Source organism: Alnus glutinosa, chromosome 4, assembly GCF_958979055.1.
Source record: "Alnus glutinosa chromosome 4, dhAlnGlut1.1, whole genome shotgun sequence".
NCBI classification, from domain to species: Eukaryota; Viridiplantae; Streptophyta; class Magnoliopsida; order Fagales; family Betulaceae; genus Alnus; species Alnus glutinosa.
The window spans coordinates 21,526,151-21,551,614 of NC_084889.1; the positions used below are offsets into that span (position 1 = coordinate 21,526,151).

The 25,464-nt window shown below is 38.6% G+C and overlaps 1 protein-coding gene across 3 annotated transcripts in view; it reads left to right on the forward strand.

The window, feature by feature from the left end:
- Positions 1-14,883, forward strand: part of LOC133865863 (uncharacterized) — a 39,450-nt gene extending 24,567 nt beyond the window's left edge. For 2 of the 3 annotated variants that reach the window (XM_062302367.1, XM_062302366.1), the window contains 2 exons: positions 14,051-14,419; positions 14,523-14,883. In XM_062302367.1, the coding sequence (XP_062158351.1) occupies positions 14,051-14,272 (222 nt within the window). In that variant the 3' untranslated portion in view covers positions 14,273-14,419; positions 14,523-14,883. Of the gene's footprint in view, positions 1-6,621; positions 6,816-14,050; positions 14,420-14,522 lie in introns of those variants that run through there. The other variant, XM_062302368.1, reaches the window with a different exon arrangement.
- Positions 14,884-25,464: the final 10,581 nt, after the last annotated feature.

Sequence of the window (25,464 nt, forward strand, 5' to 3'; positions counted from 1 at the left end):
GGAATTCAAAAAACTGCTCCGCACGACACACCCAACTGGTTGGGTCTTCGGTGCCGTCATATTTAGGGAAGTTCAGCTTTGCAACCTTCGGGAAGGAACTGCCAGATTCAGTCCGGTTAGAATCCCTGCCGACTCGGCCCCTAGAGGAACTCGCCGCATTGCTTTGATCTTCGTCTCGATGGCTCTGACTTTTGGAGAGCAGGGCACCCAACATCTCCTCCATACGCTTCTGGGCACCGAGCATCCTCTCCATCTCCTTCTGCATCCGCTCGTCCTCCTAACTCCTTCTCCACGCGCTCCATTCATTGTTCCATCTCGTCGAAGCTTGGCTCTGATACCAAGTTGTTATGGGCCTGGGTTTGTGAGCGAGTGATTGGTTTGTGGATGGGTAAAGCTGCAGGATCGGATTTCCTGAGTTTACCTATGGTGAAAGGTGGTGGATGGATAATGAGGTATTCGAGGTACCTCTGCCTCCCAATTCAACTACTAGAGTTGTGTTTTGATAAATTTCAGCATGCATTCTTATTATTCAGAATCTCTACTTATAGAATACAGTATTGCTTCTGTTTTGGCTAGTGCCTTATTCTAGGAATTTCCTTCCATATTCAACTCCCTAAAATCCTGCTATCAATCCCTTAATTAATGGAATACATAATCCCTTATTCTTAGGAATTTCCCTCCCTATTCTTAGGACTTTCCCTCCCTATTCTTAGGACTTTCCCTCCCACAAGTCGTGCTCCACAAGCACCGACTTGTCCCTCACTTCTTTCCTAATGTAAATCAGCCGCCACTAGGATTAGGGTTAGGTTTTGCTGCAGCTAGGGTTTCGTCATGTTGCTGGATGCGTTTGTGCCTCCTAACATAGGTCCGTAACACAAAGTGATTCTAGGGAAGCTCTAAAATGACTAGTTATTTTTGGGTAATAGCGCATGTGTGGCTAGTGCTTTTCTTTGGGTCGTTACAGTTCAGGTGCTGTGTGAAAAGAAATGTGCAGTAACAATGAGCCAAAGAAGAAGAGGAAGAGAGCACCAAAGGGTATCGAACTATCGGCATTTTTTATGGAAAGGTACCAAATTAACAAAGCTCTCATATCGGGGTATCTATCTATAAAAAATTCTCACTTTACTTATCAAAAAAAAGAAGAGGAAGAGAGTGAAGAACACTCTAGGCATGCATCCCTTCAATAATGCTAAACCCTCATAATTTCAGTAATTAAGTATGAATAGTGAATAAAATGAAGCATATTTATACAGACTCATTGACTCAAATCTGTTGGGACTAGGATTCCTAATTGGACTAGTTTACAAACTAGGAAACCAAGTAAAAGACTCCTAATGCTAGGAGAAACCTATAAGAGGGGAGGGACTATTGATTACCCCTTTCTCCACTGTGAAGTGTTTGGCTAGAGAACTGTGGGTTTCGATCTTCCATCTTTTTTGTGTAGAGTGGGTCATGTCTAGAAGGGTGGTGAAATTGTTTGCTTGTCCGATAGCCCAATCGGAAAGTCGGTGCATTTCAGAAGCTTGGAGGTTGGCTCTGTGTTTAATATGGTGCATTTGGATAGAGCGGAATGCAAGGAGTTTCGAAGACTTTGAGAGATCGGTGATCAAGTTCAAAGCTGTCATGTTCAAATCTCTTTATGCATGGATGGCAATAGTCCTCATTTCTCTTGTTTTTCTTCATTTTTGGACTTGTGTTCTTTTTTTACTCCTTAATTAGGGGTCTCTTGTATTGTATAATTCTTGTGTACTTGAGTTGCGGCTCCCTCTGTTTATATTGGATTGAATTACTTATATTAAAAATAAATAAATCCTAGTAGAAATTCTAGAATAATCTAGTCCAAACCTAATTGAGAAATTAACCCCAAAAAGATTAACAAACTAGGAAACCAAGTAAAAGACTCCTAATACTAGTTCAAAATCTAATTCATCCAAAAAAAAAAAAATACTAGTTCAGATTCTAGAATAATCTAGTCCAAACGTAATTGAGAAATTAACTCCAAAAAAGAAAATTATATGTATAAATTTTAAGAAATTTCAGATTTATATGGATGGTTTGCTTTAAAACTTATCAAAAAAAAGAAATTTCAGATTTATACCTACATATAAAAATGTTAGTAACTCATAAATTAATGACTCAAATTAAAAGCTATTTAATCGTAATTTTAATGACTTGACCTTCAAAATCATATAAGACTAATCTCAATCCGGTGTTGTATGTGAACTCCATACGAGAAAAAAATTTAAATTGCTAAAACTGAAAACAACTTGACTTTCTTACATGGTTGCATCAGTAGAAGTTGATTTAGGCACAGTGGAGAGGCACTTGTCGTGCTGAATCTCGCTGAGGAGCATAGATCTAGCTTCAAAAAACTCGACCCAAGTTCCTATCCTAACTCGGCGGTGGACACGATGGATGAAGGTTTTGGCTAGTGTGAGTTGTGATGTTGGTAGCAAAACAAAGATAAGGCCTCCATAGAGGCCAGGAGGGTTAGAGTGAACTCTAGCCATATAGGGGCCTTTGGAAAGGTGTTAGCTGAGGGGAAAGGGAGGGAAAGAAAGGAAGAAGAAAGGAAGGAGAAGGAGGGGGGAAGCACAGAGCTTCCCTCCTCCCATGGTGGTTGAGCCGGAAGGCTGGTCAAGGAAGGGAATTTGGAGAGGAGAGCGTTTTCGCCCTCTATGGTCTAAAAGATAGAGAAATGGGGTTTTTGAATGTTTCACTGTCACAAGCTTTGAATAGTTGAGTTCTCTCTTCTTTCCAAATATGAAATATTGGGGCTGAGGTTATCCTTCCATTGTAGATGAAAATTACACTTCAATTCAGCTTTTTCTCTTCCATGTTTATAAACTTACTCAAACCCTGTTCCATTTACAACATTCTTGTCTTTCAGTTCTCAAGTATAACCCATAAAAAATTTGGCACTCATGACGAGAACATAAAATGTATAGTTCTTGTTACTAATGTCTCTGAATTTGAAAGATCTGATTTGGTTCCCAATGTTCAGAGAAGTTGTTCAGGTAAAAATGTTGGATAAGGTTGGGATTTGGAAATAGGAAAAAACTCTATAAGGAGCACATGATTGTACACTTAGAAAACAATTTCTGGATTAGTAACTATAACAGTCTATTTGGATGACTGAAACTCCAGTTCCCATTTAACAATACAATCATAATTCAATTTTTGAGTATGTGATGTAGGACAAACAATAAGCACAACTCTCACGGTGAAAGTCAGGAAAGTAGTGGAAAGAAGCTAAAAGTGGAGAGAGAATAAGAGAAAGAAGAAGCTAGAAAGAAGGAAGCCAGGGGAAGAAAAGGGGAAAGAAAGAGAAAGAGAGAAGAAGCTAGGGGAAGAGAAAGAAAGGAGGATGGGGCAGAGAGAGAGAGAAAGAATCAATTTCTCATAATTTTATTACATCAAAGTTTAATTCCATTGGAATACAAATCGTACTTAAATAGATTGACGACTTAATCCTAGGGCAGCTCCCATTTATTGACTTACCTAAGATAATCTAAGGTAACGCCCATTTATTAATTACTAAAACTTCACACTTGGAAATTAAATAGAACATAAAATTAAATACTAATAACTCCATTAGCTAATGACCTAAATAAAATTAGGTGGGCCAATATTTCATGCCTCGTTTCTTGGATCATTCTCTCCTTGAAAACATATGCTCAGAAAAATTTGGTTCCAAGCCCAACCTCAAAGTCATTGTTTTTTTTTTTTTTGGTTTTTTTTTTTTTATTTTTTTGTGTCTATTTTTCTATTTTGCTCCTATACCAAACAATGAATACAAGTAAGCAAACAACCCTCACAACACACATTCAACTAACAAAAACATCCACTAGGAGTGAAAATGCAAATGTGGATGCGGTTATTAGCAATATATGCATTCGTATAATGCGGTTATCACTTTTAGGTATTCGTATTCGCATTATGCCATTACTATCTGCATTTGCGCGATTATTATCCGCTATCCGCATATGAGGTAATGGACGTTTTGGATTACTATCTAAATTTATATGCAAGATTAAATATATTAAGATTTCACTTGTTACACAATTCACGATTATTAATCATAGATGGTCATTATCTCATAGAGAATCGGGATTTGGATTACCCTAAGAAAAGAAAGAAAAAGAGTAAATGTAATGAGGTATGATTTTGAGATAATAGTGAAAAAAACCTAACATCCTAAACTTACCAAATTCAAAACGTTTTTGTTTTAGTGAATTTAATTAAATATAAAGGGAATGTGGATGCAGTTATTAACCACATCTATAGATCCTAAAACCGCTATCCACATATGCGGATAATGGGTTTTGATAACCGAATCCACACCAACATATGCGGATAACGGATAGCGGTTAGGTGCGGATGCGAGTGGTTATTATCCGCCCACATTTTAACCCCTAACATCCACAACTATTCTCCTAGAACTGGTGTTGCTGGGTGCGGCACTGGTAGGGACAGCGCAGGGGTGTGACACGAGGTAGTGAGTGGCGCGGCTCCTGTGGTCGCGGTTTTCAACAACTGGTGTAGAGGCAAGATGGATGTTGGCAGGGCTTCAAGATCATCGTTCTGGTGAGATGGTGGTTGACGTCTGCCTAGCACCTAAGCGGTCGACTAAAGAAAGATCCTATCCAAGGTGCAAGCTGATGGGAAGGAAGGCCAACAGATCGAGGCATAGACGTTGCTCTGCGAGGGGCCTGCGTTTGAGAATCGAGTCATTGAGTATGTTGGTCGTTGATGTATTCATTCTTGGTGCTTTTGTGGTCCTATGCAAGCAATGGCTGGTTGTGGTGATGCTTAGGTCATGAAAGAAAGAGTTTCAACAACTTGGGTTTGTCAAAAGGGTATGGACTTTGGGTTTGTTTTTTTTTTTTGGTGACGCTGGTGGTTGAGTGATGCGGTGGGTTCTAACGTGGGTGGGGTTGTTGCAATGGGTGATGTGGTGGGTGATACACTTACAGTGGGTGTTTTGTATTTGAGTGGTTGGGTATTTGGGTGTTTTGGGCGGTGGAAAAATAGAATATTGATATGGTTGTTTGGGACCGATGGAGACATTGGGATGGAAACAAGCAGATGATGGTTTGAATACTGAAATAGGAGATGGGGACAATGGACAATGGGTTTCGGTGGTGTGGCTTTGAGGGATTTGTGCACGGTGTGCAAGATCACACGATTGTTGATGGAAAACACTCTCAAACACTTTGGTTCCAATTTGATGTAGGACAAACAATAAACAGAGAATTCACACGGTGAAAGTAGGGAAAGTAGTGGAAAGAAGCTAGAAATGGAGCGAGAAAGAAGAGAAAGAAGAAGCTAGAAAGAGAGAAGCCAGGGGAAGAGAAGGGGAAAGAAAAAGAAAGAGAGAAGAAGCTAGGGGTAGAGAAAGAAAGGAGGGGGAGAGAAAGAGAGAATCCATTTTTCATAATTTTATTGCATCAAAGTCTACTTCCATTGGATTACTAATCGTACTTAAATAGACTCATGACTAAACCCACAGGCAACGGCCATTTATTGACTTACCTAGCATAACCTCGGGTAACACCAATTTATTGACTTACCTAACATAATCTAGAGCAACACCCATTTATTGAATTACAAAAACTTGACGCTTGAAAATTAATTATTAATAGCCGCATTAATTAATATGACCTAAATAAGATTAGGTGAACCAATATTTCATGCTTTGTTTCTTGCATCGGTATGAGCTTGTGACACGCGATAGTGAGAATTATAAAATGGATGTGACATTCTTTGCAAGAGATGTGAGAATGAACCTATAGTGAAAACTGTACCTATCAACTTGACAAGATTTTTATTTTATGAGAGAGTGAGCATATTTGACCTGAGTTGTTTGTATTGGAAATCCTCATTAAGGGGAAGAATGGATTATTGCAAGTGGTGAACCATTTTTATAATTATTTGTACTTAAGTATTTAAAGGTGAGTCTTGTGCAATATGTTAGGGATAGTACCCTAAAGTTCAATTGCTTTGTATGACATTTTAGTTTTAACTGAATAAAGTTGTTTATTCACTGATTTATTTAAGGAGCGTTGAGCATATAATTGTTTACATGTATGCTTTTAGTTATTGTTATTTAGCATATGCATGTAAGGTCCATAGGTTGTATTAAATATGATTTTAGGTTTGGTAATGAGATTATCGCACAAAAGATCTTAAACCATACACTTTATAACTTATAAATTATTGTTTGTAGTCAATAATAGAATTGGACATTCTTTGTATGGTCCATCATTTCCGTGGAAGAGTATTTGGCGTGTTAAGGCTCCGACAAGGGTTGCTTTCTCTGTATGGTCAGCAGCTTTGGGTAAAATTTTGACGCCTGATAACTTGTGTAATAGGAATGTCGTAGTGATTCAGTGGTGTTGTATGTGTAAGAAGAATAAGGAGTCTATGAATCATCTAATGCTTCACTGTGAAATCGCCCGAGAGCTTTGGAGTTACATTTTTATTTTATTTGGGATAGAGTGGGTTATGCCACGAATGGTGTTGGAGTTGTTGACTAGTTGGGGCACGTCGGTTGGGTATGGTCGTGTTAAAGAAGCTTAGCGGTTAACTCCATTGTGTTTATTGTGGTGTATTTGGCAGGAGCGGAATGCACGGCTCTTTGAAGATGTAGAGACATCAATGGTGGAACTACGGAAGCGTTTGCTTAATATGTTATATCTTTGGATAGCGTCCGATCATTACTTGAATGGTTTTTCTTAGTAGAATTTTTAAATTTATTCTCTTCTCGTCCCTTTTAGGGGCTCTCTTGTATACTTCCCGTGTGTTAGGGTTGCGCCCCTCTGCGCTTTCAATGAATTGAGTTGCAATTACTTATATAAAAAAAAAAGAATTGGGCATACTATTTGACAAGACTACAACACATTAATCATGATGATCTATCTTGATCATGTGAAGTAGAGACTTCGGATTGATGTGTAGGTGCGTATACAATGCACTAAAAACGGGCTACGTGAGTTGTTATTCTTTTATAACATTGTCAAATGAATAATGTGAAACTCGCAACTACTTATTGCATTGACTCTCAGTCCTGAGAGAGTCGTGAACTCAAATGTGAAGTGGATGTCACTTTAATACGTTTAGGAGAGTGAGATCCTCGACGATTAAAATCTCAATGTATTGGGTGATCACATGTAGCATTGTGAGAACACCACTCCTCAAGAAGGAATCTAAATCCTTTGATTAAATCAAAGATATAAGAAATATTCCATTGAGATAGATTTAATGAAAATGGTCATTCTTAATCTCTGACAGGAGTATTTTAGTAAGAATTACTAAAATTATTATGTACATGGTAAAATCAGATTTCACAAGCACGAGAATATTCCAGTGATTAAATCGGGTACTCAAGGATAACAAGTAGTGAATTAAAGTGATAGTTATTTTATGAATTTAATTTGACTGCGGAATATTATATGGAGGAGTCAAATGTAAAATATAAGTAAAGTCATTGAGAAATTTTGAATAATAAAAAATAAAGAATTAGAGTGAATTATAATTGTTTAATGGAATCAATTGTAATTAATAGTAACTTAGGACAAATCATGAAAGGATAAGTGTCCTTAGCCTATTGGAGCTAGTTTTTTATTTTTGCTCCAACTCCCTCTCCAAACTGATTTAATTTGACTTAATTGACACACGTTACTTCCCCCTTAGTGGCCGTGTATGTGGAGAGGAGGCTAGGGTTTTTCCTTGCAACTTCCAACAGCCTACAATGTGCCTAAATAGGGAGCTTGTTTAGGCATAAGATGCACACAATGTTGTCAAGAGTTGAAAGACACAACTTGAGAGTCCACATTCTTGGTCTCTTATCAGTCTTTGGAGAGAGATGGTTTAGAGGTTCAATAACCCTAACTTAGCCTTGTTCTTGGGAAGAAAGGAGAAAAACAAATTTAGCCACCAATTCAACGGGTAGCCGAAACATCTATGTAAGTGTTTCTCCTTGTATTTTTTTTTTATTGCATGATCTAGCCATGTTCTCTTGATGTTTCTTTGGGGTTCTTTTGCTGTGCATATGATGTACATAATCCCAACATAATTATTAGAGGAGTTAGAAGTCATAGCATTGTAAGCCAGAAAAGAAAGAAAGGGGCAAAATAGATCATGGCTTCATTCATCTCCGCAGTATGTGGTGGAAATTCCTGTCAAGTGGAGATACAGCACATTGCAAAGAGATGAACATTGGTTATGATATGTTTGTAAGTATTGGATTGTGAGGGATGTGCAAGATTAGAGGTAAGTAATATGACCAGCAGGAAAAAAATAAAATAAAAATAAAAAATAAATCTAAATTTGAGGGGGGGCCTAAACATCTGAATGAAGAAGCTAGCAAGAAAGATTTGGGGACGTTGTTAGGGCTGTAAATAGATTGAGCTAGTCATAAACAACTCGAGCTCCACTTGTATATACGTGACTCGATTTCAGTTCGTATATTAAACGAACTAAGCTTGAACAGAAATTTAGGCTTGTTTATTGAATGAGGCAAACTCATACAAACTTGGGTGGGCTGATATAAGCTCGTATAAATTGTATAACTTCATTTTTATTATTTTTTATAGTACTATTTTTAACTTTGTAGTAAGATCTTAAATATTTAGAAAGATGAAAGGAAATCATCTTCCTAATGTGATAGATATAGCTTGAATACTTGTGATTGTAAGTCTTGATATAGATGTGTATATATATGTATGTACGTACGTATGTATGTATGTATGTATGTATGTATAAACTATAAAAAATACTTACAAAGATTTGAGATTGAATTGTTTAAGATAAGCAGATAATGTTAGGAGATAGAATATAAATGGTTTATTTCATGATAAAAATAATATTATATATGATTCATTATAAATAAAAATTAGTTTATTTAATTAACTAAAATGAGAAAATCTTAACAATAATTAACTCATGATTAATATGGATTTAGAAAAATGTATAAATAATGATGATATTTACTTTATATGAGAAATAAATAAATATTAAATAGCTTATGAACAAGTTTGAGTTTATTTAAAAATGAATGAATCATGTTTGAACATGCAATTTAGCTCGATGATAAGTTCGAATTTGGCTCATATTTGGAACAAAATTAAACAAACCTAGTTTAAACATTCAATACTTGACTTGATTTCAGTCTTGAATGTTGTAATATCACAAGCTGTGAGTTGCTCGGATGGATCGTCATCAATCTACTATTTAATCACCAACATACACTTTTTAGGGTCAAAAGTTGAAGCATCTCAGGTAGTGGCGTCAGATTTAGCAAACTTAGCTTAGGGGGCATGTCAAATCACTGAAAACCTTTGTGATTGTCCAATTTGGTAATCTGAAGATAGAAAACCAAAATGATTTCAATGGTTTTATCTGTTATGGAGTTCCTACCTGTGCTATGTACTCTGGCTGTGCCATTTCACTAATCAATTTATCCTGCACTGTTTCACCTTGGCATTTGTCTTTTTAGTAGTTGATCTCAAATAAATAAGCAGGGGGTCCGCGATCACCATGAAGCCTACGCCGGTCCATTCCTTTCAAGCTTGATTCCGCCCTTAGACTCGTTACACTGTTCAACTGAACTCAATAGATTTGCGTTCTTTTCAGTAGCCCAGCTCAAGAACGTTCTCTCGTAGATGGTTCTGTAGTGCCTTTCTCTCTACTTGCTTTCCATGACCTGTTCCCAAGAGCATTTAATGCGGTTTACTTGGGTTTTAATGTTAAGTAATAAGTGCGAAATGTAGTACATATTCGTATCCTTTTAATGGTAGAGACTAGATGTAGACAAGGGAATCATTAGCAGGAAGTAAACAAAATAGAATCAAATCAAGATGACTGCTGAGGATTTGCTTCGAGAGAATTTTTTATTATCCATTACTGGGGTTTGGGCCAATATTGAATTCTTTGAGAGTGTGCAGTGGATTTTTGTTTCTAACACTTCCTATCTGTCCTCTGAATTTCAGACCAGCTAAACAATGAGTGGGTGTTAGTATCCAATCTATATAAAATTTTTTTTTTTGATAAGTAGCAGTGTAGCTTTATATTGAAAATTAGTAGCAGTGTCTAAGGTGGAGCCATCGTACTACTACTCTTTCTAGAGGCTAGACATTGTGGAGCTCCCTATCTGAGTGTACATGAACCAGACCAACTTTATGAGTGGATAGTGTGTCTGCCATGAGGGACTTTTGTGATTTTATCTCTGACCAGGGCCTTATGGATTTTCCGCTCGTTGGAGGTTCTTTTACGTGGTCAATTTTCTGTGATCCTCCTGTTTGGTCCAGAATTGATCGTTTTCTTGTCTCTCCTGTTTGGGAAGAAAAGTTTCCTGAGGCGTCTCAAAAGAGGCTTCCCCGCCTTTTCTCTGACCATTTTCCTATTCTCCTCGATTGTGCTCACTCTTCTGCAAGAAGGAGGCCGTTCAAGTTTGAGAATATGTGGCTCAAGGTGGATGGTTTTGTGGGGTTGGTGAAACAATGGTGGGATTCATTCTCTTTTCATGGCTCTCCTAGCTTTGTGCTTGCTTGTAAACTAAAGGCCCTCAAATCGAATTTGAAGACGTGGAATGTAGAGGTCTTTGGTAATGTGGAGAGGAACAAGAGAAAGCTTCTTGAGGAGCTTCAGGCGGTTGAGACAGTGGAAGACAATAGGGCTTTGGTTGAGGAGGAAATTCAAAAGAAGCTGGAGATTGTCAGTGAGTTAGAGAGATGCTTACTGTTGGAGGAGGTCTGCTGGAGGCAAAAGTCCAGGGTGAGGTGGTTGAAAGAAGGAGATAAATGCACAAAATTCTTCCATTCTATAGCCAATTCAAACAGGAGGTATAATTCTATTGATTCCTTATTGATTGGAGATTCCATTTCTTCTAATCCGGCAGAGATAGGGGAGCATGTGGTTCAGTTCTATCAAGATCTCTTCTCTGAGAAGCACAGTTGGAGGCCGCGGTTGGATGATCTTTCCTTTGATGCCATTTTAGAGTCAGAAGCTACGTGGTTGGAGAGAGACTTTGAGGAGGAGAAAGTTAGAAAGGTAGTGTTTGCTTTGAATGGCGACAAAGCGCCGGGTCCAGATGGCTTCACAATGGCTTTTTTCCAAGCTTGTTGGGAGGTGGTGCGATTGGACATTATGGAGGTTTTTTCTGAGTTTCATGCTAGAGAAGTTTTTGAGAAGAGTTTGAATGCTTCTTTTATTTCTCTTATTCCTAAGACTCCAGGAGCCTTGTCTCTCAAAGATTTCCAGCCTATAAGCCTTGTAGGAGGTATCTACAAGATTATTGCTAAAGTCTTGGCTAACAGATTGAAGACGGTTATGGATAAGGTTATCTCCAAATCCCAAAGTGCTTTCATCAAAGGGAGGCAGATTCTTGATCCAATCCTTATTGCGAATGAATGCCTTGATAGTCGTATTAAATCAAGGGAGCCGAGAGTCGTTTGCAAAATGGATTTAGAAAAAGCTTATGATCACGTCAATTGGGATTTTCTGTTGTATTTGTAGAGGAGATGCGGCTTTGGGGGTAAGTGGTGTTCGTGGATAGCTCGGTGCATTTCTTCTGCAAAGTTTTCGGTGCTAGTTAATGGCTCACCATATGGCTTTTTCAGCAGCTCGTGAGGCCTTAGGCAAGGAGACCCTTTGTCCCCCCTGTTGTTTGTATTTGTTATGGAGGCGCTGAGTCGGATGATTACTGCGGCAGTGAGTGGGGGTGTGTTGGATGGTTTCAGAGTGGGCGATGCTTCTTTTTCCCACCTTTTGTTCGCTGATGACACATTGATTTTCTGTGATGCAAGCTCCTCAAAGATTCGGTCTTTGCGAGGTCTCTTGCTCTTATTTGAGGCTGTATCGGGTCTTAAGGTTAACTTGGCCAAATCCAGCATTATTCCAGTGGGGAATGTCGCTCATGTGGGAAGGTTAGCCGAGATTTTAGAGTGTGAAGTTGCTCATTTGCCTGTGATGTATCTGGGTCTTCCATTGGGGGCTCCTTACAAGTCTATTCGTATCTAGGATGGAGTTATTGAGAAGGTTGAAAAACGGTTGGCTAGTTGGAAAAGGTTATACCTCTCTAAGGGAGGGAGAGTGACCCTTATCAAGAGTAAGCTCTCTAACTTGCCTACGTACTACATGTCTTTGTTCCCTATACCGGTGAGTGTTGCTTCTCGCATTGAGAAGTTGCAACGCGATTTTCTTTGGGGTGGAATGGGTGAAGATTTTAAATACCATTTAGTGAGTTGGGAGAAGGTTTGTACTCCTATTTCGAATGGGGGGCTGGGCATTAGGAAGTTGGTTCAGTTCAATCGAGCATTGCTAGGTAAATGGTTATGGCGTTTTGGCATGGATAGAGATGCTTGGTGGAGAGTCGCGGTGGATTCCAAATATGGAAGTTTGTGGGGTGGGTGGTGCTCCCGAGAGGTTGCTGGGGCGTTTGGAGTAGAGTTGTGGAAGTTTATAAGAAAAGGATGGGAGAATTTCTCCAAATTCCTTAGATTTGAGGTGGGGGATGGGAGCAGGATTAGATTTTGGCATGACTTGTGGTGTGGAGATTTGATTCTGAAAGAAGTGTTTCCTGATCTCTTTGGCATTGCTCGGGTGAAGGATGCGTCAGTGGCTGATAATTTGGAGAGTTTGGGTGGGTCCATTCAATGGAACGTGAGCTTTATTAGAGAGGCTCATGATTGGGAAGTCGATGTTTTTGCCTCTTTCTTCCAGGTGCTGGGCGCTACCAAGGTGAACTTTGAGAGGGCTGATTGTCTCAAATGGTTCCCGTCCAAGAAAGGTGTGTTCGGGGTGAAGTCATATTTTGGTTCTATGATGGGTTCTGGAGGTACGTGGTTCCCATGGAAGTGTGTGTGGCGGTCTCAGGCTCCCCCGAGGGCAGCCTTCTTCACTTGGTCTGCAGCTCTGGCAGAATTCTTACCTTGGACAATCTTAGGAAGAGGCACATAATTATTGTGGATAGATGTTGTCTTTGCAAGCGGGATGGGGAATCAGTGGACCATATCCTTCTGCATTGCGATCTAGCCTCAACTCTTTGGAACAACATTTTCTCCCGCTTTGGTATTTCGTGGGTCATGCCTAGGAGTGTGCTTGACTTAGTTGCTTGTTGGTGGAAGTCTGGGAGATCTGGGAGCGCTACTTCATGGAAGATGGTGCCTATTTGCCTTTTTTGGTGTATTTGGAGAGAGAGAACCCTTAGGTATTTTGAGAATCTAGAGAGCTCCCTAGAGGAGGTGCTAGAGTTGTTTCTCCATACCTTGTATGTCTAGTCGATGGCTTATTTGTACCCTTTATCTATCAGATTTGCTGAATTTCTTGCTTCTTTTTCGCTTTCTAGTTAGGTATTTCCTGTTGTATACTTCTAGTGTACGTAGGAGCGCCTTACGCTTTCAATAAATCTATCATTACTTATCAAAAAAAAAAATGAGTGGATAGTGTTTAATTCGGTTGATGTAAATGTTAATTGTATCTTTATCATATCTATTATAAGTCATTTATTTTTTGCACATGTGATGGTCTGAATTATATGTTAATAGATGACAGGAAGCTTTTTATGGCTACACTTTAAGATATTTTCAAAATGTTTAGCAACCCCTCAGGGTGCTCCTCAGTGCTACTGCATATCATAGAGCTAAACATGCGAAGTTCCTTCTTAATGTAATCAAATTAAAGCAGCTACATAAACCAATGAACAGATAAATGTTAATGTGCATTCCGTATGAACGTTGATTGTATCTTTGTTTTTGTCTCTTCTTTTTTTCACATGTGATGGTTTGGGTTATTGGTCTAAATATGATTGGATGCTTCATTTGGTTATCCAATTAGAAATTCTGAAAATTAGTAGAATAATACTACTACATTTTTACATAGAATATGTTGTGCATATGCACAATGTTTGATCTGCATATTACCAGTGTGTAAACTGGGGGCTCCCTTTATCCTTGATTTATGTGAAATATGAGTAAACATAATTCATTTTCATGTAATCAAAGATAGGATGGCAATATATTTACATTTGCATCAAATACATATTCTTCAGCTGCAGCAATCTGGAAGGGCTAGTGCAGACTCTGCATCAACTTGCCAGAAACTGAAAGGAGACCTGCAGGCTGTTTTCTATGTGCTTCCAAAAGACATGCAGCAGCTTCTGCTTTTGAACCCACAAAGAGCAGCTCTCCTACAAGGAAGTTCTGATCCGACAAAACTTCCCGGGCGCCCGTTGGCACAAGTTGGGGTTGTCTCTTCCACTTCACCCAGATAATACTAAAAAGCATGGGTGGGAAATAGATTGACTATGGCATGGATGGTGTTCTCATGCTGCTGAAGGACAGGAAATGTGATTATATTGTAGCTTCCGTCAGCTGGCAGACTGGGAGTTCTCTGACTTAGGGCACAAGTGATCTACAAGGTAAGGCTGATATCTATACACATTCTGGATTTTCTTCCTAATCAGATCATCTAATGGATATAATATTGTTATTTTGACTTTGTATCCTGTTCCAAATAAACAGATGCACAAGAATCACAAATCTGTCTATTGAATCACCTGCTCCCCCAAGCACTCTTTGAGATAATTTCAACTGTAGAAACAAATCCAATTATTCAAAATTCGTGGAATTGGTATTTGCCTTTTTAGTGGAAGTCGAAGCTTCTTCATGTCTTCATTTTGAAGGACCCAACTGTAAGCTAGAAATGTGTAGAATAACTCAGAAAGAGTAGTTTTCATAATCTTATCAATATTTTCAATCTTTCATGAACTGGTGGATCGAGTTATTTTAAGGCGTTTGTCAAAAGTTTTGTAAAATGAAGTGTTAGTGAATAATTTTTATGTATACAGATATATTTTGAGACAAGGAAAGTAGTGGTTGCCAATTAGAACGAAAGCATGAAAGAATAGCTTACAAGTTACAACTAGTGCTCGGTATGTGATCTGTCCAAGGGATTATGACAAATGAAACCTGTCTCTTATACAATTCACTGGTAGTCACAAAATATTGAGGGAAAACTATATTTAGCACCTATACACCGACATGTCATTTGCAGCCAGCTAGGGTAGGGTTGTAAATAAACCAGCATGTTCAACAACCTGCTCGTTTAAACTCGATTTGTGACTGCAAAAGTCTGTTCAATTATTAAGTGATACCTATTTGGTTTGTTAGACGAAACTCGACTAAGGCTCGCGAGCCAAGCTCAGACACACATAATGTGTGTATAAATACAGTAATTTAGTATTAACTAACATATTAAGTTATTAATTAGTTGGTTAATATATACTAACTTAATATTGCAAAGCAACTAACTATGTAAGCATAGTTAAGTAGTTAACTATAGTCTATTGGTTATTTTGAGAATATATATATACTAAATATATGTAAGCATATACTAAATAAGCATATAGTATACTAGCCAAGTAAATATAGTATTACATATTTATTATAGTATTTTGATAATAGTATTTAGTATGTTAAACTAACATATTACGCTGTAAATAGTTAGTATATAACCCATCACATATGGTTAATAATAGTTATATATCATACTTATACTATAATTTAATTAGTTATTTATAATAACATATTGTTAATTTGCTATTTATAAATTATAGAAATGCACTATATTTTATAATATGCCTTATATAGTTACATATTGTATATTTATACTATAGATAAATATATAGTAGTTGTTTATAAACTCAGGCTTGAATTCCTTTCAAATCACACATCAAAAAATTTAATAGCCTAATTTGAGTTCTAGTTGAACCAAGCTTGTCGAATACTCAGCTTAGCTCGAATGGTATTCTCAACGAGCTCGAGCTCGCACAAGCTTGAACACGTATTTCAAAGCTCGGCTACAGTTCAAGTTCAACTATTAAAACTTGACTCATAAACGAGTTAGTCTTAAAATCTTAAAGCTCGTTTTGACTCACCTCGTTTACAGCCAACCCTCCAACTTGAAATGTCCAAATTTACCCTTCAACCAAAGAAAAAAAATAAGACTGTAGTTGTATATATATGTAAAGGAGGCATGTATTATTAAAATAGTAGTGATGGGCATTGAATTGACTCTCCACAATGATTTAATTGATCTATCGATCCAAAATAGGGATAGAAGTAGAACGCCATTGAAATTCAACCACATTTGAATTTTTATTTTTATTTTTTATTTTTTATTTTTTATTTTTTATTTTTTATTTTTTTATTTAAAAAAATAAAAAATAAAATAGTATCCTTAGTGGATTTTCATGTATCATAATAATGTTGGCATGGGCATGAGAAGAATAGTGTTGTAAACTATGTTTTACGAAAAGGAAGGAAAAGACCGGCGTTTCGAACAGGACCACAATGCAATCTCATCTCTTCCGTAAATTGTCAAATTACGTGAACAATTGATGGCTGAAGGTGACGTTCTTTGACTTTTTCTAGTGTTAAATCTTTTGAGTATCTTCAAATTACGAAAAACAAAATCCACTCATCCCTCCAACTAACACTTAATTTATAATGTCTTTTGAATTAAAAATTGTATCAATGCCCTTTTAAAGCTACCAAAAAGATAAAATGCCATTAAAATGTTTCAATCAAACAAAAATATCCTTAAAATGAAAAAAAAAATAAAAATAATTACTAAGGATATTTTTGTCATTTTGAGGACATTGCAAATTTTTGGTAGTTTGAGAGGAGAACATTGATGCAATTTTTTAGTTCCGAAGACATTGTAAACTGACTATTTTTTTTTTAATTTTTCCTATTCAAATAAGGGAAGAGGGAAGTACTGCCACAAAATCCTAGAAAAAGGGCAACTCAAGAAGATATGCTGAAGAGACTCCTTTGAGTTTTGGTACAGAGGGCAACAAAGCATTTCCAGATCCTGCTAGGGCAAAAACCTGAAAACATTAGGTCTAATAGGCAAGATATTCCAAGATAACTTCCACATGAAATGCTTCAGTCTAAATTGAATTTTAAGACTCCACAATAATATTTCACGAGTAGTCCAGCTCCAGCTCATGCAATGATGACGTAGAGGGTATGGGGTGTAAATAGTATTCTGTTAGTTGGTTTTAGTTTCCAAGTTCTGTTAGGATGAGAGGCTATTGTGGGAGGGATGGTATTGAGAGAATCTTGTATATATGGGGAGAAGGGTGAGAGAGAGGGCAATCATCTTGTAATTCAGTCTTAGATTGTAGGGTGGAAGAACACCTCGAATGTTCATGGAGCCCAGGCACCTCAAATGCCTAATTTCTATGTTTTCTTAATTTTCCAGTAAAACTTTCCTTATTCAATTCCATTTTCTTCTTCTCCCTTAATCCAAATTCAGTAACAAGGAACTCACTTGTTACAAGTGGTATCAGAGCCAGGTTCTTCATCCATCGCTTCCAATTCTGCCATCTTTCTGCTAATTTTTTCCTTCCCTGTCCTTTTTCAACCCCAAATTCTTCTCGTCAGTTCTATGGCAACCACTATACTGCCACCATGGCTGACTCTTCTCAAGATATGGTAATTCGATCTGAGATGCCAAGTACCCGCGAGATGTTCGTCAACATCCGAGCTAAGCTTGCTTTCCTTACCAGCAATTCCAGACTCTCCTGGATGAGTGTGCTCGACCACTAAGAGAATGGCCAGGAGCTGAACCACACTTCAATAATCCTAATCAAAGGATTCTGGGTGGTGGATCGTCCTCTCCTGATGGTTCTAGCTCAAGGAAGGGAATCACACTGAAGGCAGATTTTGTTCAGGCTCTTCAAGCACACTTTTCGCCTTCTAAGAAGGTAGAAGAACTAGAAGAAATCCAAGACGAAGAGGAGGAGCAAGGCGACAACCACACAGTAATTCCAGTTCTGGCAGATGGCACAAAACGCACAACAAACCCAGCAACAGAACCAACCGAAGATCCACAACACTTAAATTCTGAATTTCCGAATTTCTCAAGGAGCAGCAAATTCTGGATCGGTCGGGAGAGTTGGATGTGGTGGTTCGGAAGCACAAATGGCGATGGAAAAACGTGGAGATCAACGCCAGAGTAGAACTCAGTCAAGAGACCGAGCCACTGAAGGGTTCGGTGGAGCTTCCCTCGTGTAGCATCCCGGGAGCTAGCAATAGCCTAGCTCGTGGCGGGTTCAGCGAGAGCAAACCTCAGTCTAAAGGCCGCACCACCGAGGCGAGTCGATGCCGCCGAGTCCAGTGGGAAGGTACGGGTGGTCCACCGAGGCGAGTTGATCCTTCTGGTCCATCACTTGGGTGGCGAAGAGGCAACCGTCTACAGCTGGGAGAGGCCATCGAGCCGGAAAGCAAATCGGTTGTCTGAGAGGCCGAGCGAGCTGGCCATGGACTCGGATGAGGTTTGGTGGTTGGTCGACCAGCAAGGGTCGGGGAAAGGAGTGTCTGGGGTGGAAATCCAGCCCTTTTGTGGACAACGACCCTTGCAAGAAGAACAGAGAGCTGCGTAGGGACGAGCTGCCACGTAGCATCAAGGGGATGACTCATTCTAATAGAGTGAACCAACTAGCAGAAACATTTTTGTTAGACTCTGACAAGTGGGTTGCAGTAATGGAATTCTTGCTTTTCATAAGCTTTGGAGATATGGCGCGTGAGGTTGGTATCTTCTTTATTTCAACAGTGAATGGAGCCTAGAAGAAGTGCTGCGTTTTGTTTACTAGGATGTGGTGTTTAAAAGGGCAGGTAGCAAATTTATACATACGGTGCTGTTTTGAGCTGGACAAAGACACCTTCATAGATGGATGGGTCAACCGCAGCAAGCAAGCTGGTTGGACAGAGGGGAAATTCCCATGATAGAAGAAATTCTCGAAGCCCAGATGAAGTACCCGGACATCTCCACCAAGAGATTTGAAATCCGACTTATCTCCTTGTATGGGAAAATGGGAATGCTTGACCATGCCCACAGGGTGTTTGAAGAAATACCTGAGCTGAATTATAACAATGGTCGGGTTTTGGACGAAGGGAAGATATGGTGTATGGGATATGGTGTGTGGTGTATGGTTCATGACAATAGAATATTAGAAGCGGTTAAATTGTTGAAAGAAATGCGGAGCAAAGGGATTAACCCGGTAGTGATTAGTTATAGTGCTTTGATTAAAGGGTTTTGTACTGATGGGAAGTGGGAGGAAGCAGAGTGGTGGTATCAAAACATGCTTGCAACCTCGCGAACTAGCTGTAGAAGAACTTGGAAGCCGCCTTGGAGTCCAGCTAGTTGCTACGTGGCAGTTGAGGAAATACTGCACCTTATAGCAATTTTTCCACATGATTTTAGTTGGTCACTTTGGATATGTGTCAAAGAAGAGGTTGAGGCGACTATACGTGGAGGTATTCTTGCTAGAATTGGTACAGTTGGTGATATTATAAGCGACGAGCACACTGTGCTCTATTTTGAGCTTGTAAAGGGGGCTGTAATTTGGGCTTTCAATATTGCTTGGCAAATGCGAAGGGATGGGAAAGTTGCAAAGGTCACTTGCAAAAACCACTTGATACAGAAGGCCTCAAGTCTGGGCATCCTTCCAGAGGCAAGGATTGAGCGAGAAATGCTGGAATATCAGAGGGAGTTGGCTAACTCAGTCAAAGAGGATATGAAGAAGGAAGATGCCAAAAACCTAGAAGCCGAGCTGCATAGGGACATGCTGCAACGTGGACAAGGGTGGAGGATTCTAGAACTTATGGCAGCATTTGGCTGGAGTAGAGTGCATCATGGGTCCAGCTGGAGTCCGGATTCAGCACTGAGGATCAGCTGGGTTGTTTTACTAGAAATGGCATAATTGTTGTTTCAAAGGAAGGGCAGAGATGTCATAACTGAGTTACATTTCTTTCATTCGATCAGCACCTTGAGGGCAAGGTGCTTAAAAGGGGAAGGTAGTGTCACGAGTAGTCCAGCTCCAGCTCATGCACTGATGATGTAGAGGGTATGGGGTGTAAATAGTATTCGGTTAGTTGGTTTTGGTTTCCAAGTTATGTTAGGATGAGAGGCTATTGTGGGAGGGACGGTATTGAGAGAATCTTGTATAAATGGGGAGAAGGGTGAGAGAGAGGGCAATCATCTTGTAATTCAGTCTTAGGCTGTAGGGAGGAAGAACACCTCGAATGCCTAATTTCTATGTTTTCTTAATTTTCCAGTAAAGCTTTCCTTATTCAATTCCATTTTCTTCTTCTCCCTTAATCCAAATTTAGTAACAGGGAACTCACCTGTTACATAATAGCTTCCAATTTGAGGGGCCAAGGGGAGAAAGGGTGGAGTTGGATAAGGGGTTGACCAGTTCATGGGCAGATTTAACGGAGAACCTGCTGGTAGTGGAAGGGGTCCAAGACCAATGGTCAGGGAAAGGGTTTTGGGGGAGGTGGATGGATTGTATTTGAGATGCCGCGTGGGCATCAAAAATAAAATTCAGGAGAGGGATATTCCAACCTCTAATGGGGGAAAGAAATGAGGTCAGGAATATTAAGATTGGGAAGAGAAAGGGAGGGAGGGATTATGGGTTGGCTTAAATCCTTCAATGTTTGGAATCCAAGGGACATTCCATATGTTCAAATTCAACCTCGAGGAGATCATCCAGCAAGCACCCTTCTGAACAATAGATTTACATTTTAGAATACATTTCCATAACCAAGAATCTATGGAGGAAGGCTTCAAATCCAGAAAATTACCATTATGAAGATATTTGGACGTCAAAACTTCAACGCAAAGCAAGTCTTGATCATTCAGAATTTTCCAGCCAAGCTTACAAAGGAGAGAGATCTAAGACCGAGGCCCTCAACAGCCTTCGGGGGAGCAGATTTTGTCCCAACCCAATAAAGTAAGATTGTGATTTTTGTCCAGGGGGAAACCCCGGAAGAATTTCCTCAGAACAGAGTCAGTATATGATGGCAAAAGGATTTGGGAATGTAGGAGAGGGACATGACATATCTTGGTAGAGAGTTAGCAACTGTTTTGATAAGGGTTTTGCAGGCTGCTTGAGAGAGGATTTTTTACTTCCCGAGATTTTGTTAAGGATCTTAAGTTTTAGATCTTCAAAGGCTAGGTTCTTATTTCGGAGGAAGAACAGGGGAAGACCAAGGTGTTTCGCATTGGGAGGAATGGGATTCAAGTAAAGAATGGAGTGAATTGTATCAGTGATGGTAGTAATGCAGTTCTTGCTGAGGAACAAGTAGGATTTATCCATATTCACCTTTTGGCCAGACCAAGAGGAAAATTTGTTTATGCAATTCAGAACACTAGAAGCTTCAGAGGAGTTAGTTCGAGAGAACACCATCAGGTCATCATCATACAGAAGGTAAGATACTAGAGGGTTGTGCCGAGAAATCTTGATGCCATGGATATTACCTGCCAGTTCTTCCTTGATGAGGAGCCTAGAGCTAGAGAACTTCAGTTCCAAGGATAAAGAGGAAAGGAGAAAGAGGATCCCCTTGACTGAGGCCACGATGAGGAATGAATCTGCCAAACGGAGAGCCATCCATAAGAATAGAGAAAGAAAATGCAGAGATGCATTGCTCAATCATATGAATCCATTTAGGATGGAAACCCAAGGACTTTGGCACCTTGGAGATAAAACTCCATTCCATCCTATCAAAAGCTTTCTCCATGTCAAGCTTTAGAGCCATAAGACCTCCTCTACCTCTTTTTTGCATCAAAGTGTGGAAGAACTCGTGAGTAAGAATAAAGTTCTCATGGATAGACATGCTTTGGAGAAAAGCAGATTCATTCGGAGAAATAATTCTATGGAACAAAGGCTTAAGTCGGTTAGCTAAGAGCATAGAGATAATCTTATATGAAAAATTCCTAGAGTGAGAGAGGGCCTTCACTTGGAGATCTTGAACCTCAAACCGTGAAAGCTTCTAGCCTTCTACCACCCCGGTACTCATCTTGATTTAGATTATTACTTTCTGCTTTTCACATTCATATGTTGTTAAATTTCATATCTATACCATGCTAGCTATTTTTCACAACTAAGAGTAAGATATAGTATTTTTTGAAAGTTATGGTTTCTTCACAAGTTTTAAAATGTACTTCTCGCTTTTAAGATTAAATCAACATCTAAACTGAAAAATAAAGAGACTTCTAATTTACGGTGTATGTGTGAATAATGTGTAAAAAAATATCAAAGTGTGGAATCTAAATGAGATAGATATTTTGTTAACGAAATAGGAACTCAATTAAGAGAAAACCCACTCTGGGGCAGCCAAACCTAGGAATTTCACTATTCAGAAGACAAAGCTAGTAACAAAGTAGTAACACTCACATACCCCGTTGCAGTGATCGTACCTTGCATTCTAATACGTAATCCAACGTAAATGATTCCCAACCAAGTCTCCTACCTGAAGAGGTATTCAATGGATTCCTTTAACTTAAGGCTCTTCTCTAAGCTAGACTTCACACAAACAAGAACCACACATCGGGCAGCACTTAGGAGCTAGCAAATCTTCACAATTTCTACCTAAACAGCCTCTCTAAGCTTTAGAGAATTCAATACCGAATTTTGTAAATAATACATGCCTAGAGGCCTCTATTTATAGGCTTAGAAGACTTAAATTGTCACTGATTCAGATTTCTCTAGGCGGCGTCCGGGCGGAGGCATAGAGCGTCCGAACGGTGAACTGTGTAACTGCCTTTCCATAACGCGCTTCACACGTTTCCATATTAAGGCCACATCTGGACGGTGTTGCCCTTTCTTCCGGACGGTTGCAAGCTGTCTTTCCCGATCCATGTCTGCAAAGGAAATCTGGATTCTTCTCGAACACTGAAGAGTGTCCGGACGTGTTGCCCTAACGTCCGGACAGATGCATGTTGAGCTGTCAAAATCTTCTAGACACAGCAGGGTGTCCGGATGCTTCACTGGACCGCCTGGACGGGAACAACGGATCCGACTTTTGCTGAGTTGGAAACTTCACAGAATCTTCCTGGAACTCTGAAATTGTCTTCTTGAAGCTTATGACACTGAAACTTGTCATAATAAAGCCCTTTCCATTTTAGAGAAATAAACTTTGAATATTTGAAAAATCTGAAATAAAACGGTATCCCTGTTAAGACAGCAACATTACATGATAGTGATTTTGTCAACAGAATGAAGTCAATAAAACTAACAAACTCCCCCCCCTTTGGCCATTCTTGGACAAAAATCACTTGACCAGTTTAAAAATATAATCCCGGTCCAAAAATAAAAATACTCTCCATTTTTGTCTCAAAATGACAAAGGGTAAACAAAGTATAGAAAAACCACAAAAATACAATTCCAAAGTCCAAAAAAAAAAAAAAAAAAAAAAAAAAAAAAAAAAAAAAAAAGAAAAAGGTAAAAAGCCAAAGAGAACATCTTGCTAAAAAGTGAGGAAGACAACAAGATTAATTATTTCACAAGAAAAGCAGCACACATATGTATCTAAACCTGAGAAATCAGTCAGATAGCAATTCAAAACTATGCAAAACATATATTTGAGAGACAAATATTTAATGAGCATAAATTTCCCTGCAAAAAGAAAATTTAAATAGCTTATTCAACTCATGCAATGCATGTGTGTATATAAAAGCTTTCTCAATAAAGTATAATGTTTGCTGATATGATTTAAAGCAACTGAATTTTCTAAACAAGAGAGAAAATCAATGTAGATCAGTCAAAAGTCAAACCTTATTTTACTAGGGCCTAGCCACCCTCATCTGATACACTCCCCCTAAGATGCAGCACTTTTCTTTTACTTAGTCTTTTTGTGACCGTCTATTTCCGCAATGATGTATGGAGGTGCTACGAGTTATTTCTTTTACTTAGTCCTTTAGTTAGCACTGGTGTAGTAACTTTAGATAGTTACTAGTTAATCAGTATGGAGGTGCTACGAGTAACACCCTAAGTCGATTATTTTAATTAATCAATTTTTTGGGTGTTACAACAGGGGATCGAATGAGCCTCCGATACTTAAGTTAGTAGGGTGTATGAGAGAGAAAATCAAATGAAAAGAGAGTTGGGAGAAGGGGTCTATGTACCTGAGGATGTGTGCCCATTTTAATGGAAGAGGCTCCTTGAAAATGGTCCAATATGATAACATTGGTGTCAGCGATGTGTTGTTTCCTTGGTTGCATTGCTAGTTGTTGGTGATTGATGGGTTCCCATGTGGAGAAGATTTTGAAAGTTGTTGAGTGAGTTTCTTGTAAATGTGATTGTGTGATCTGATGATGAACGGTAGATTGCTCATTACCCTGGAAGCTTGCCACATGGCCGACTGTAGTAGCCTTCCATTCCTATAGTTGACCTATCCAGCTAGTCGGGCGTTTGGAAATTTGGTCTTTATTTGCAATCAGGGTTACCTTCGGCCTTCAATGCTGAGGGCAAAGTGTCAATTGTCAAGTGCCTAGTTGGGACTGCGGTTGTTGGAGTGCCCAATGCATGGTGTAGGTCTTAGCCCCCCGAGCTCATGGCTTGGTATTTTTCAAATAGATGTTGTTAGGAATTATGCCCCTAAAAGCCAATTTTATTTGTATTGCATTTTCGGTTTATTAATAAAATTGTTTATGTTGTTTCTCATATGTAGCTTAATCGGCTGAGAACCACGCTTCATGAAGCAAAGGTCACAAGTTTAAATCCCCTCTCCTCCTTTTGTGTAGGCATGTCAAAAAAAAGAAAAGAAATGTTTATGTCAGTTAAATAAGCCTGACTTGTGTATAGTTTATTATCATATAAATATACGAATTACTTTCGTATACGTTTTTTTTTAGGGTAATTTTGAAGTATATGAAAAATTACGATAGACAGATTTCACTTTTATCCCATAATATTTTAACATTGTTACGAGCAAACGTCTTTTTCAAAAGAAATGAAGGCTAAATAACGCGGGAGTTATATGTGGCGCATTTTAGCCAAACTAGAAATAGAGAATTGGCCACGTCTCACAGAGAGAGAGAGAGAGAGAGAGATCCAAGACAAAAAGAAAATATTGCCAGCCAAAGAAAAATGAAAGAAAAACAGAAAATGCTTTCCTTGATGCGCCCAATAGCGCGTTACAAGCACTTCCAAACCATTTTCCATTCAAATTCAAAAGCTCCAAAACTCAACCATATTTCTCACAAGATTGATCTTACATACTATATTTTTATCTTGTAATTATTTTCTAATATTAATGTAGCAATTTTATCTAATTTTAGATTTTTTCTTTTAACAAAAACTGATTTAAGAATTAGTTGAAACTGTCATATCAATAATATGAAATAATTATAAAATAAAAACATGGTTTAATAGTAGTCTTTCTCACATTAATACAAAGCACAAACTTTTTTTTTTTTTTTTTTCCGACTTAAATTGAATTTTATTTTCATTGAGCTTCAAATGATAGAAGGTTACCACTCTCAAAGTATGGCACCTAAAACAATAAATAATATTCTTTCAACTAAATGCAAGATCTTTTAATTAGAAGAGTACTTTTAGGGAGAGTAATATTAGAAGTCACTCTTTTGCCCTTCCAAAAATGATGTGGCTTT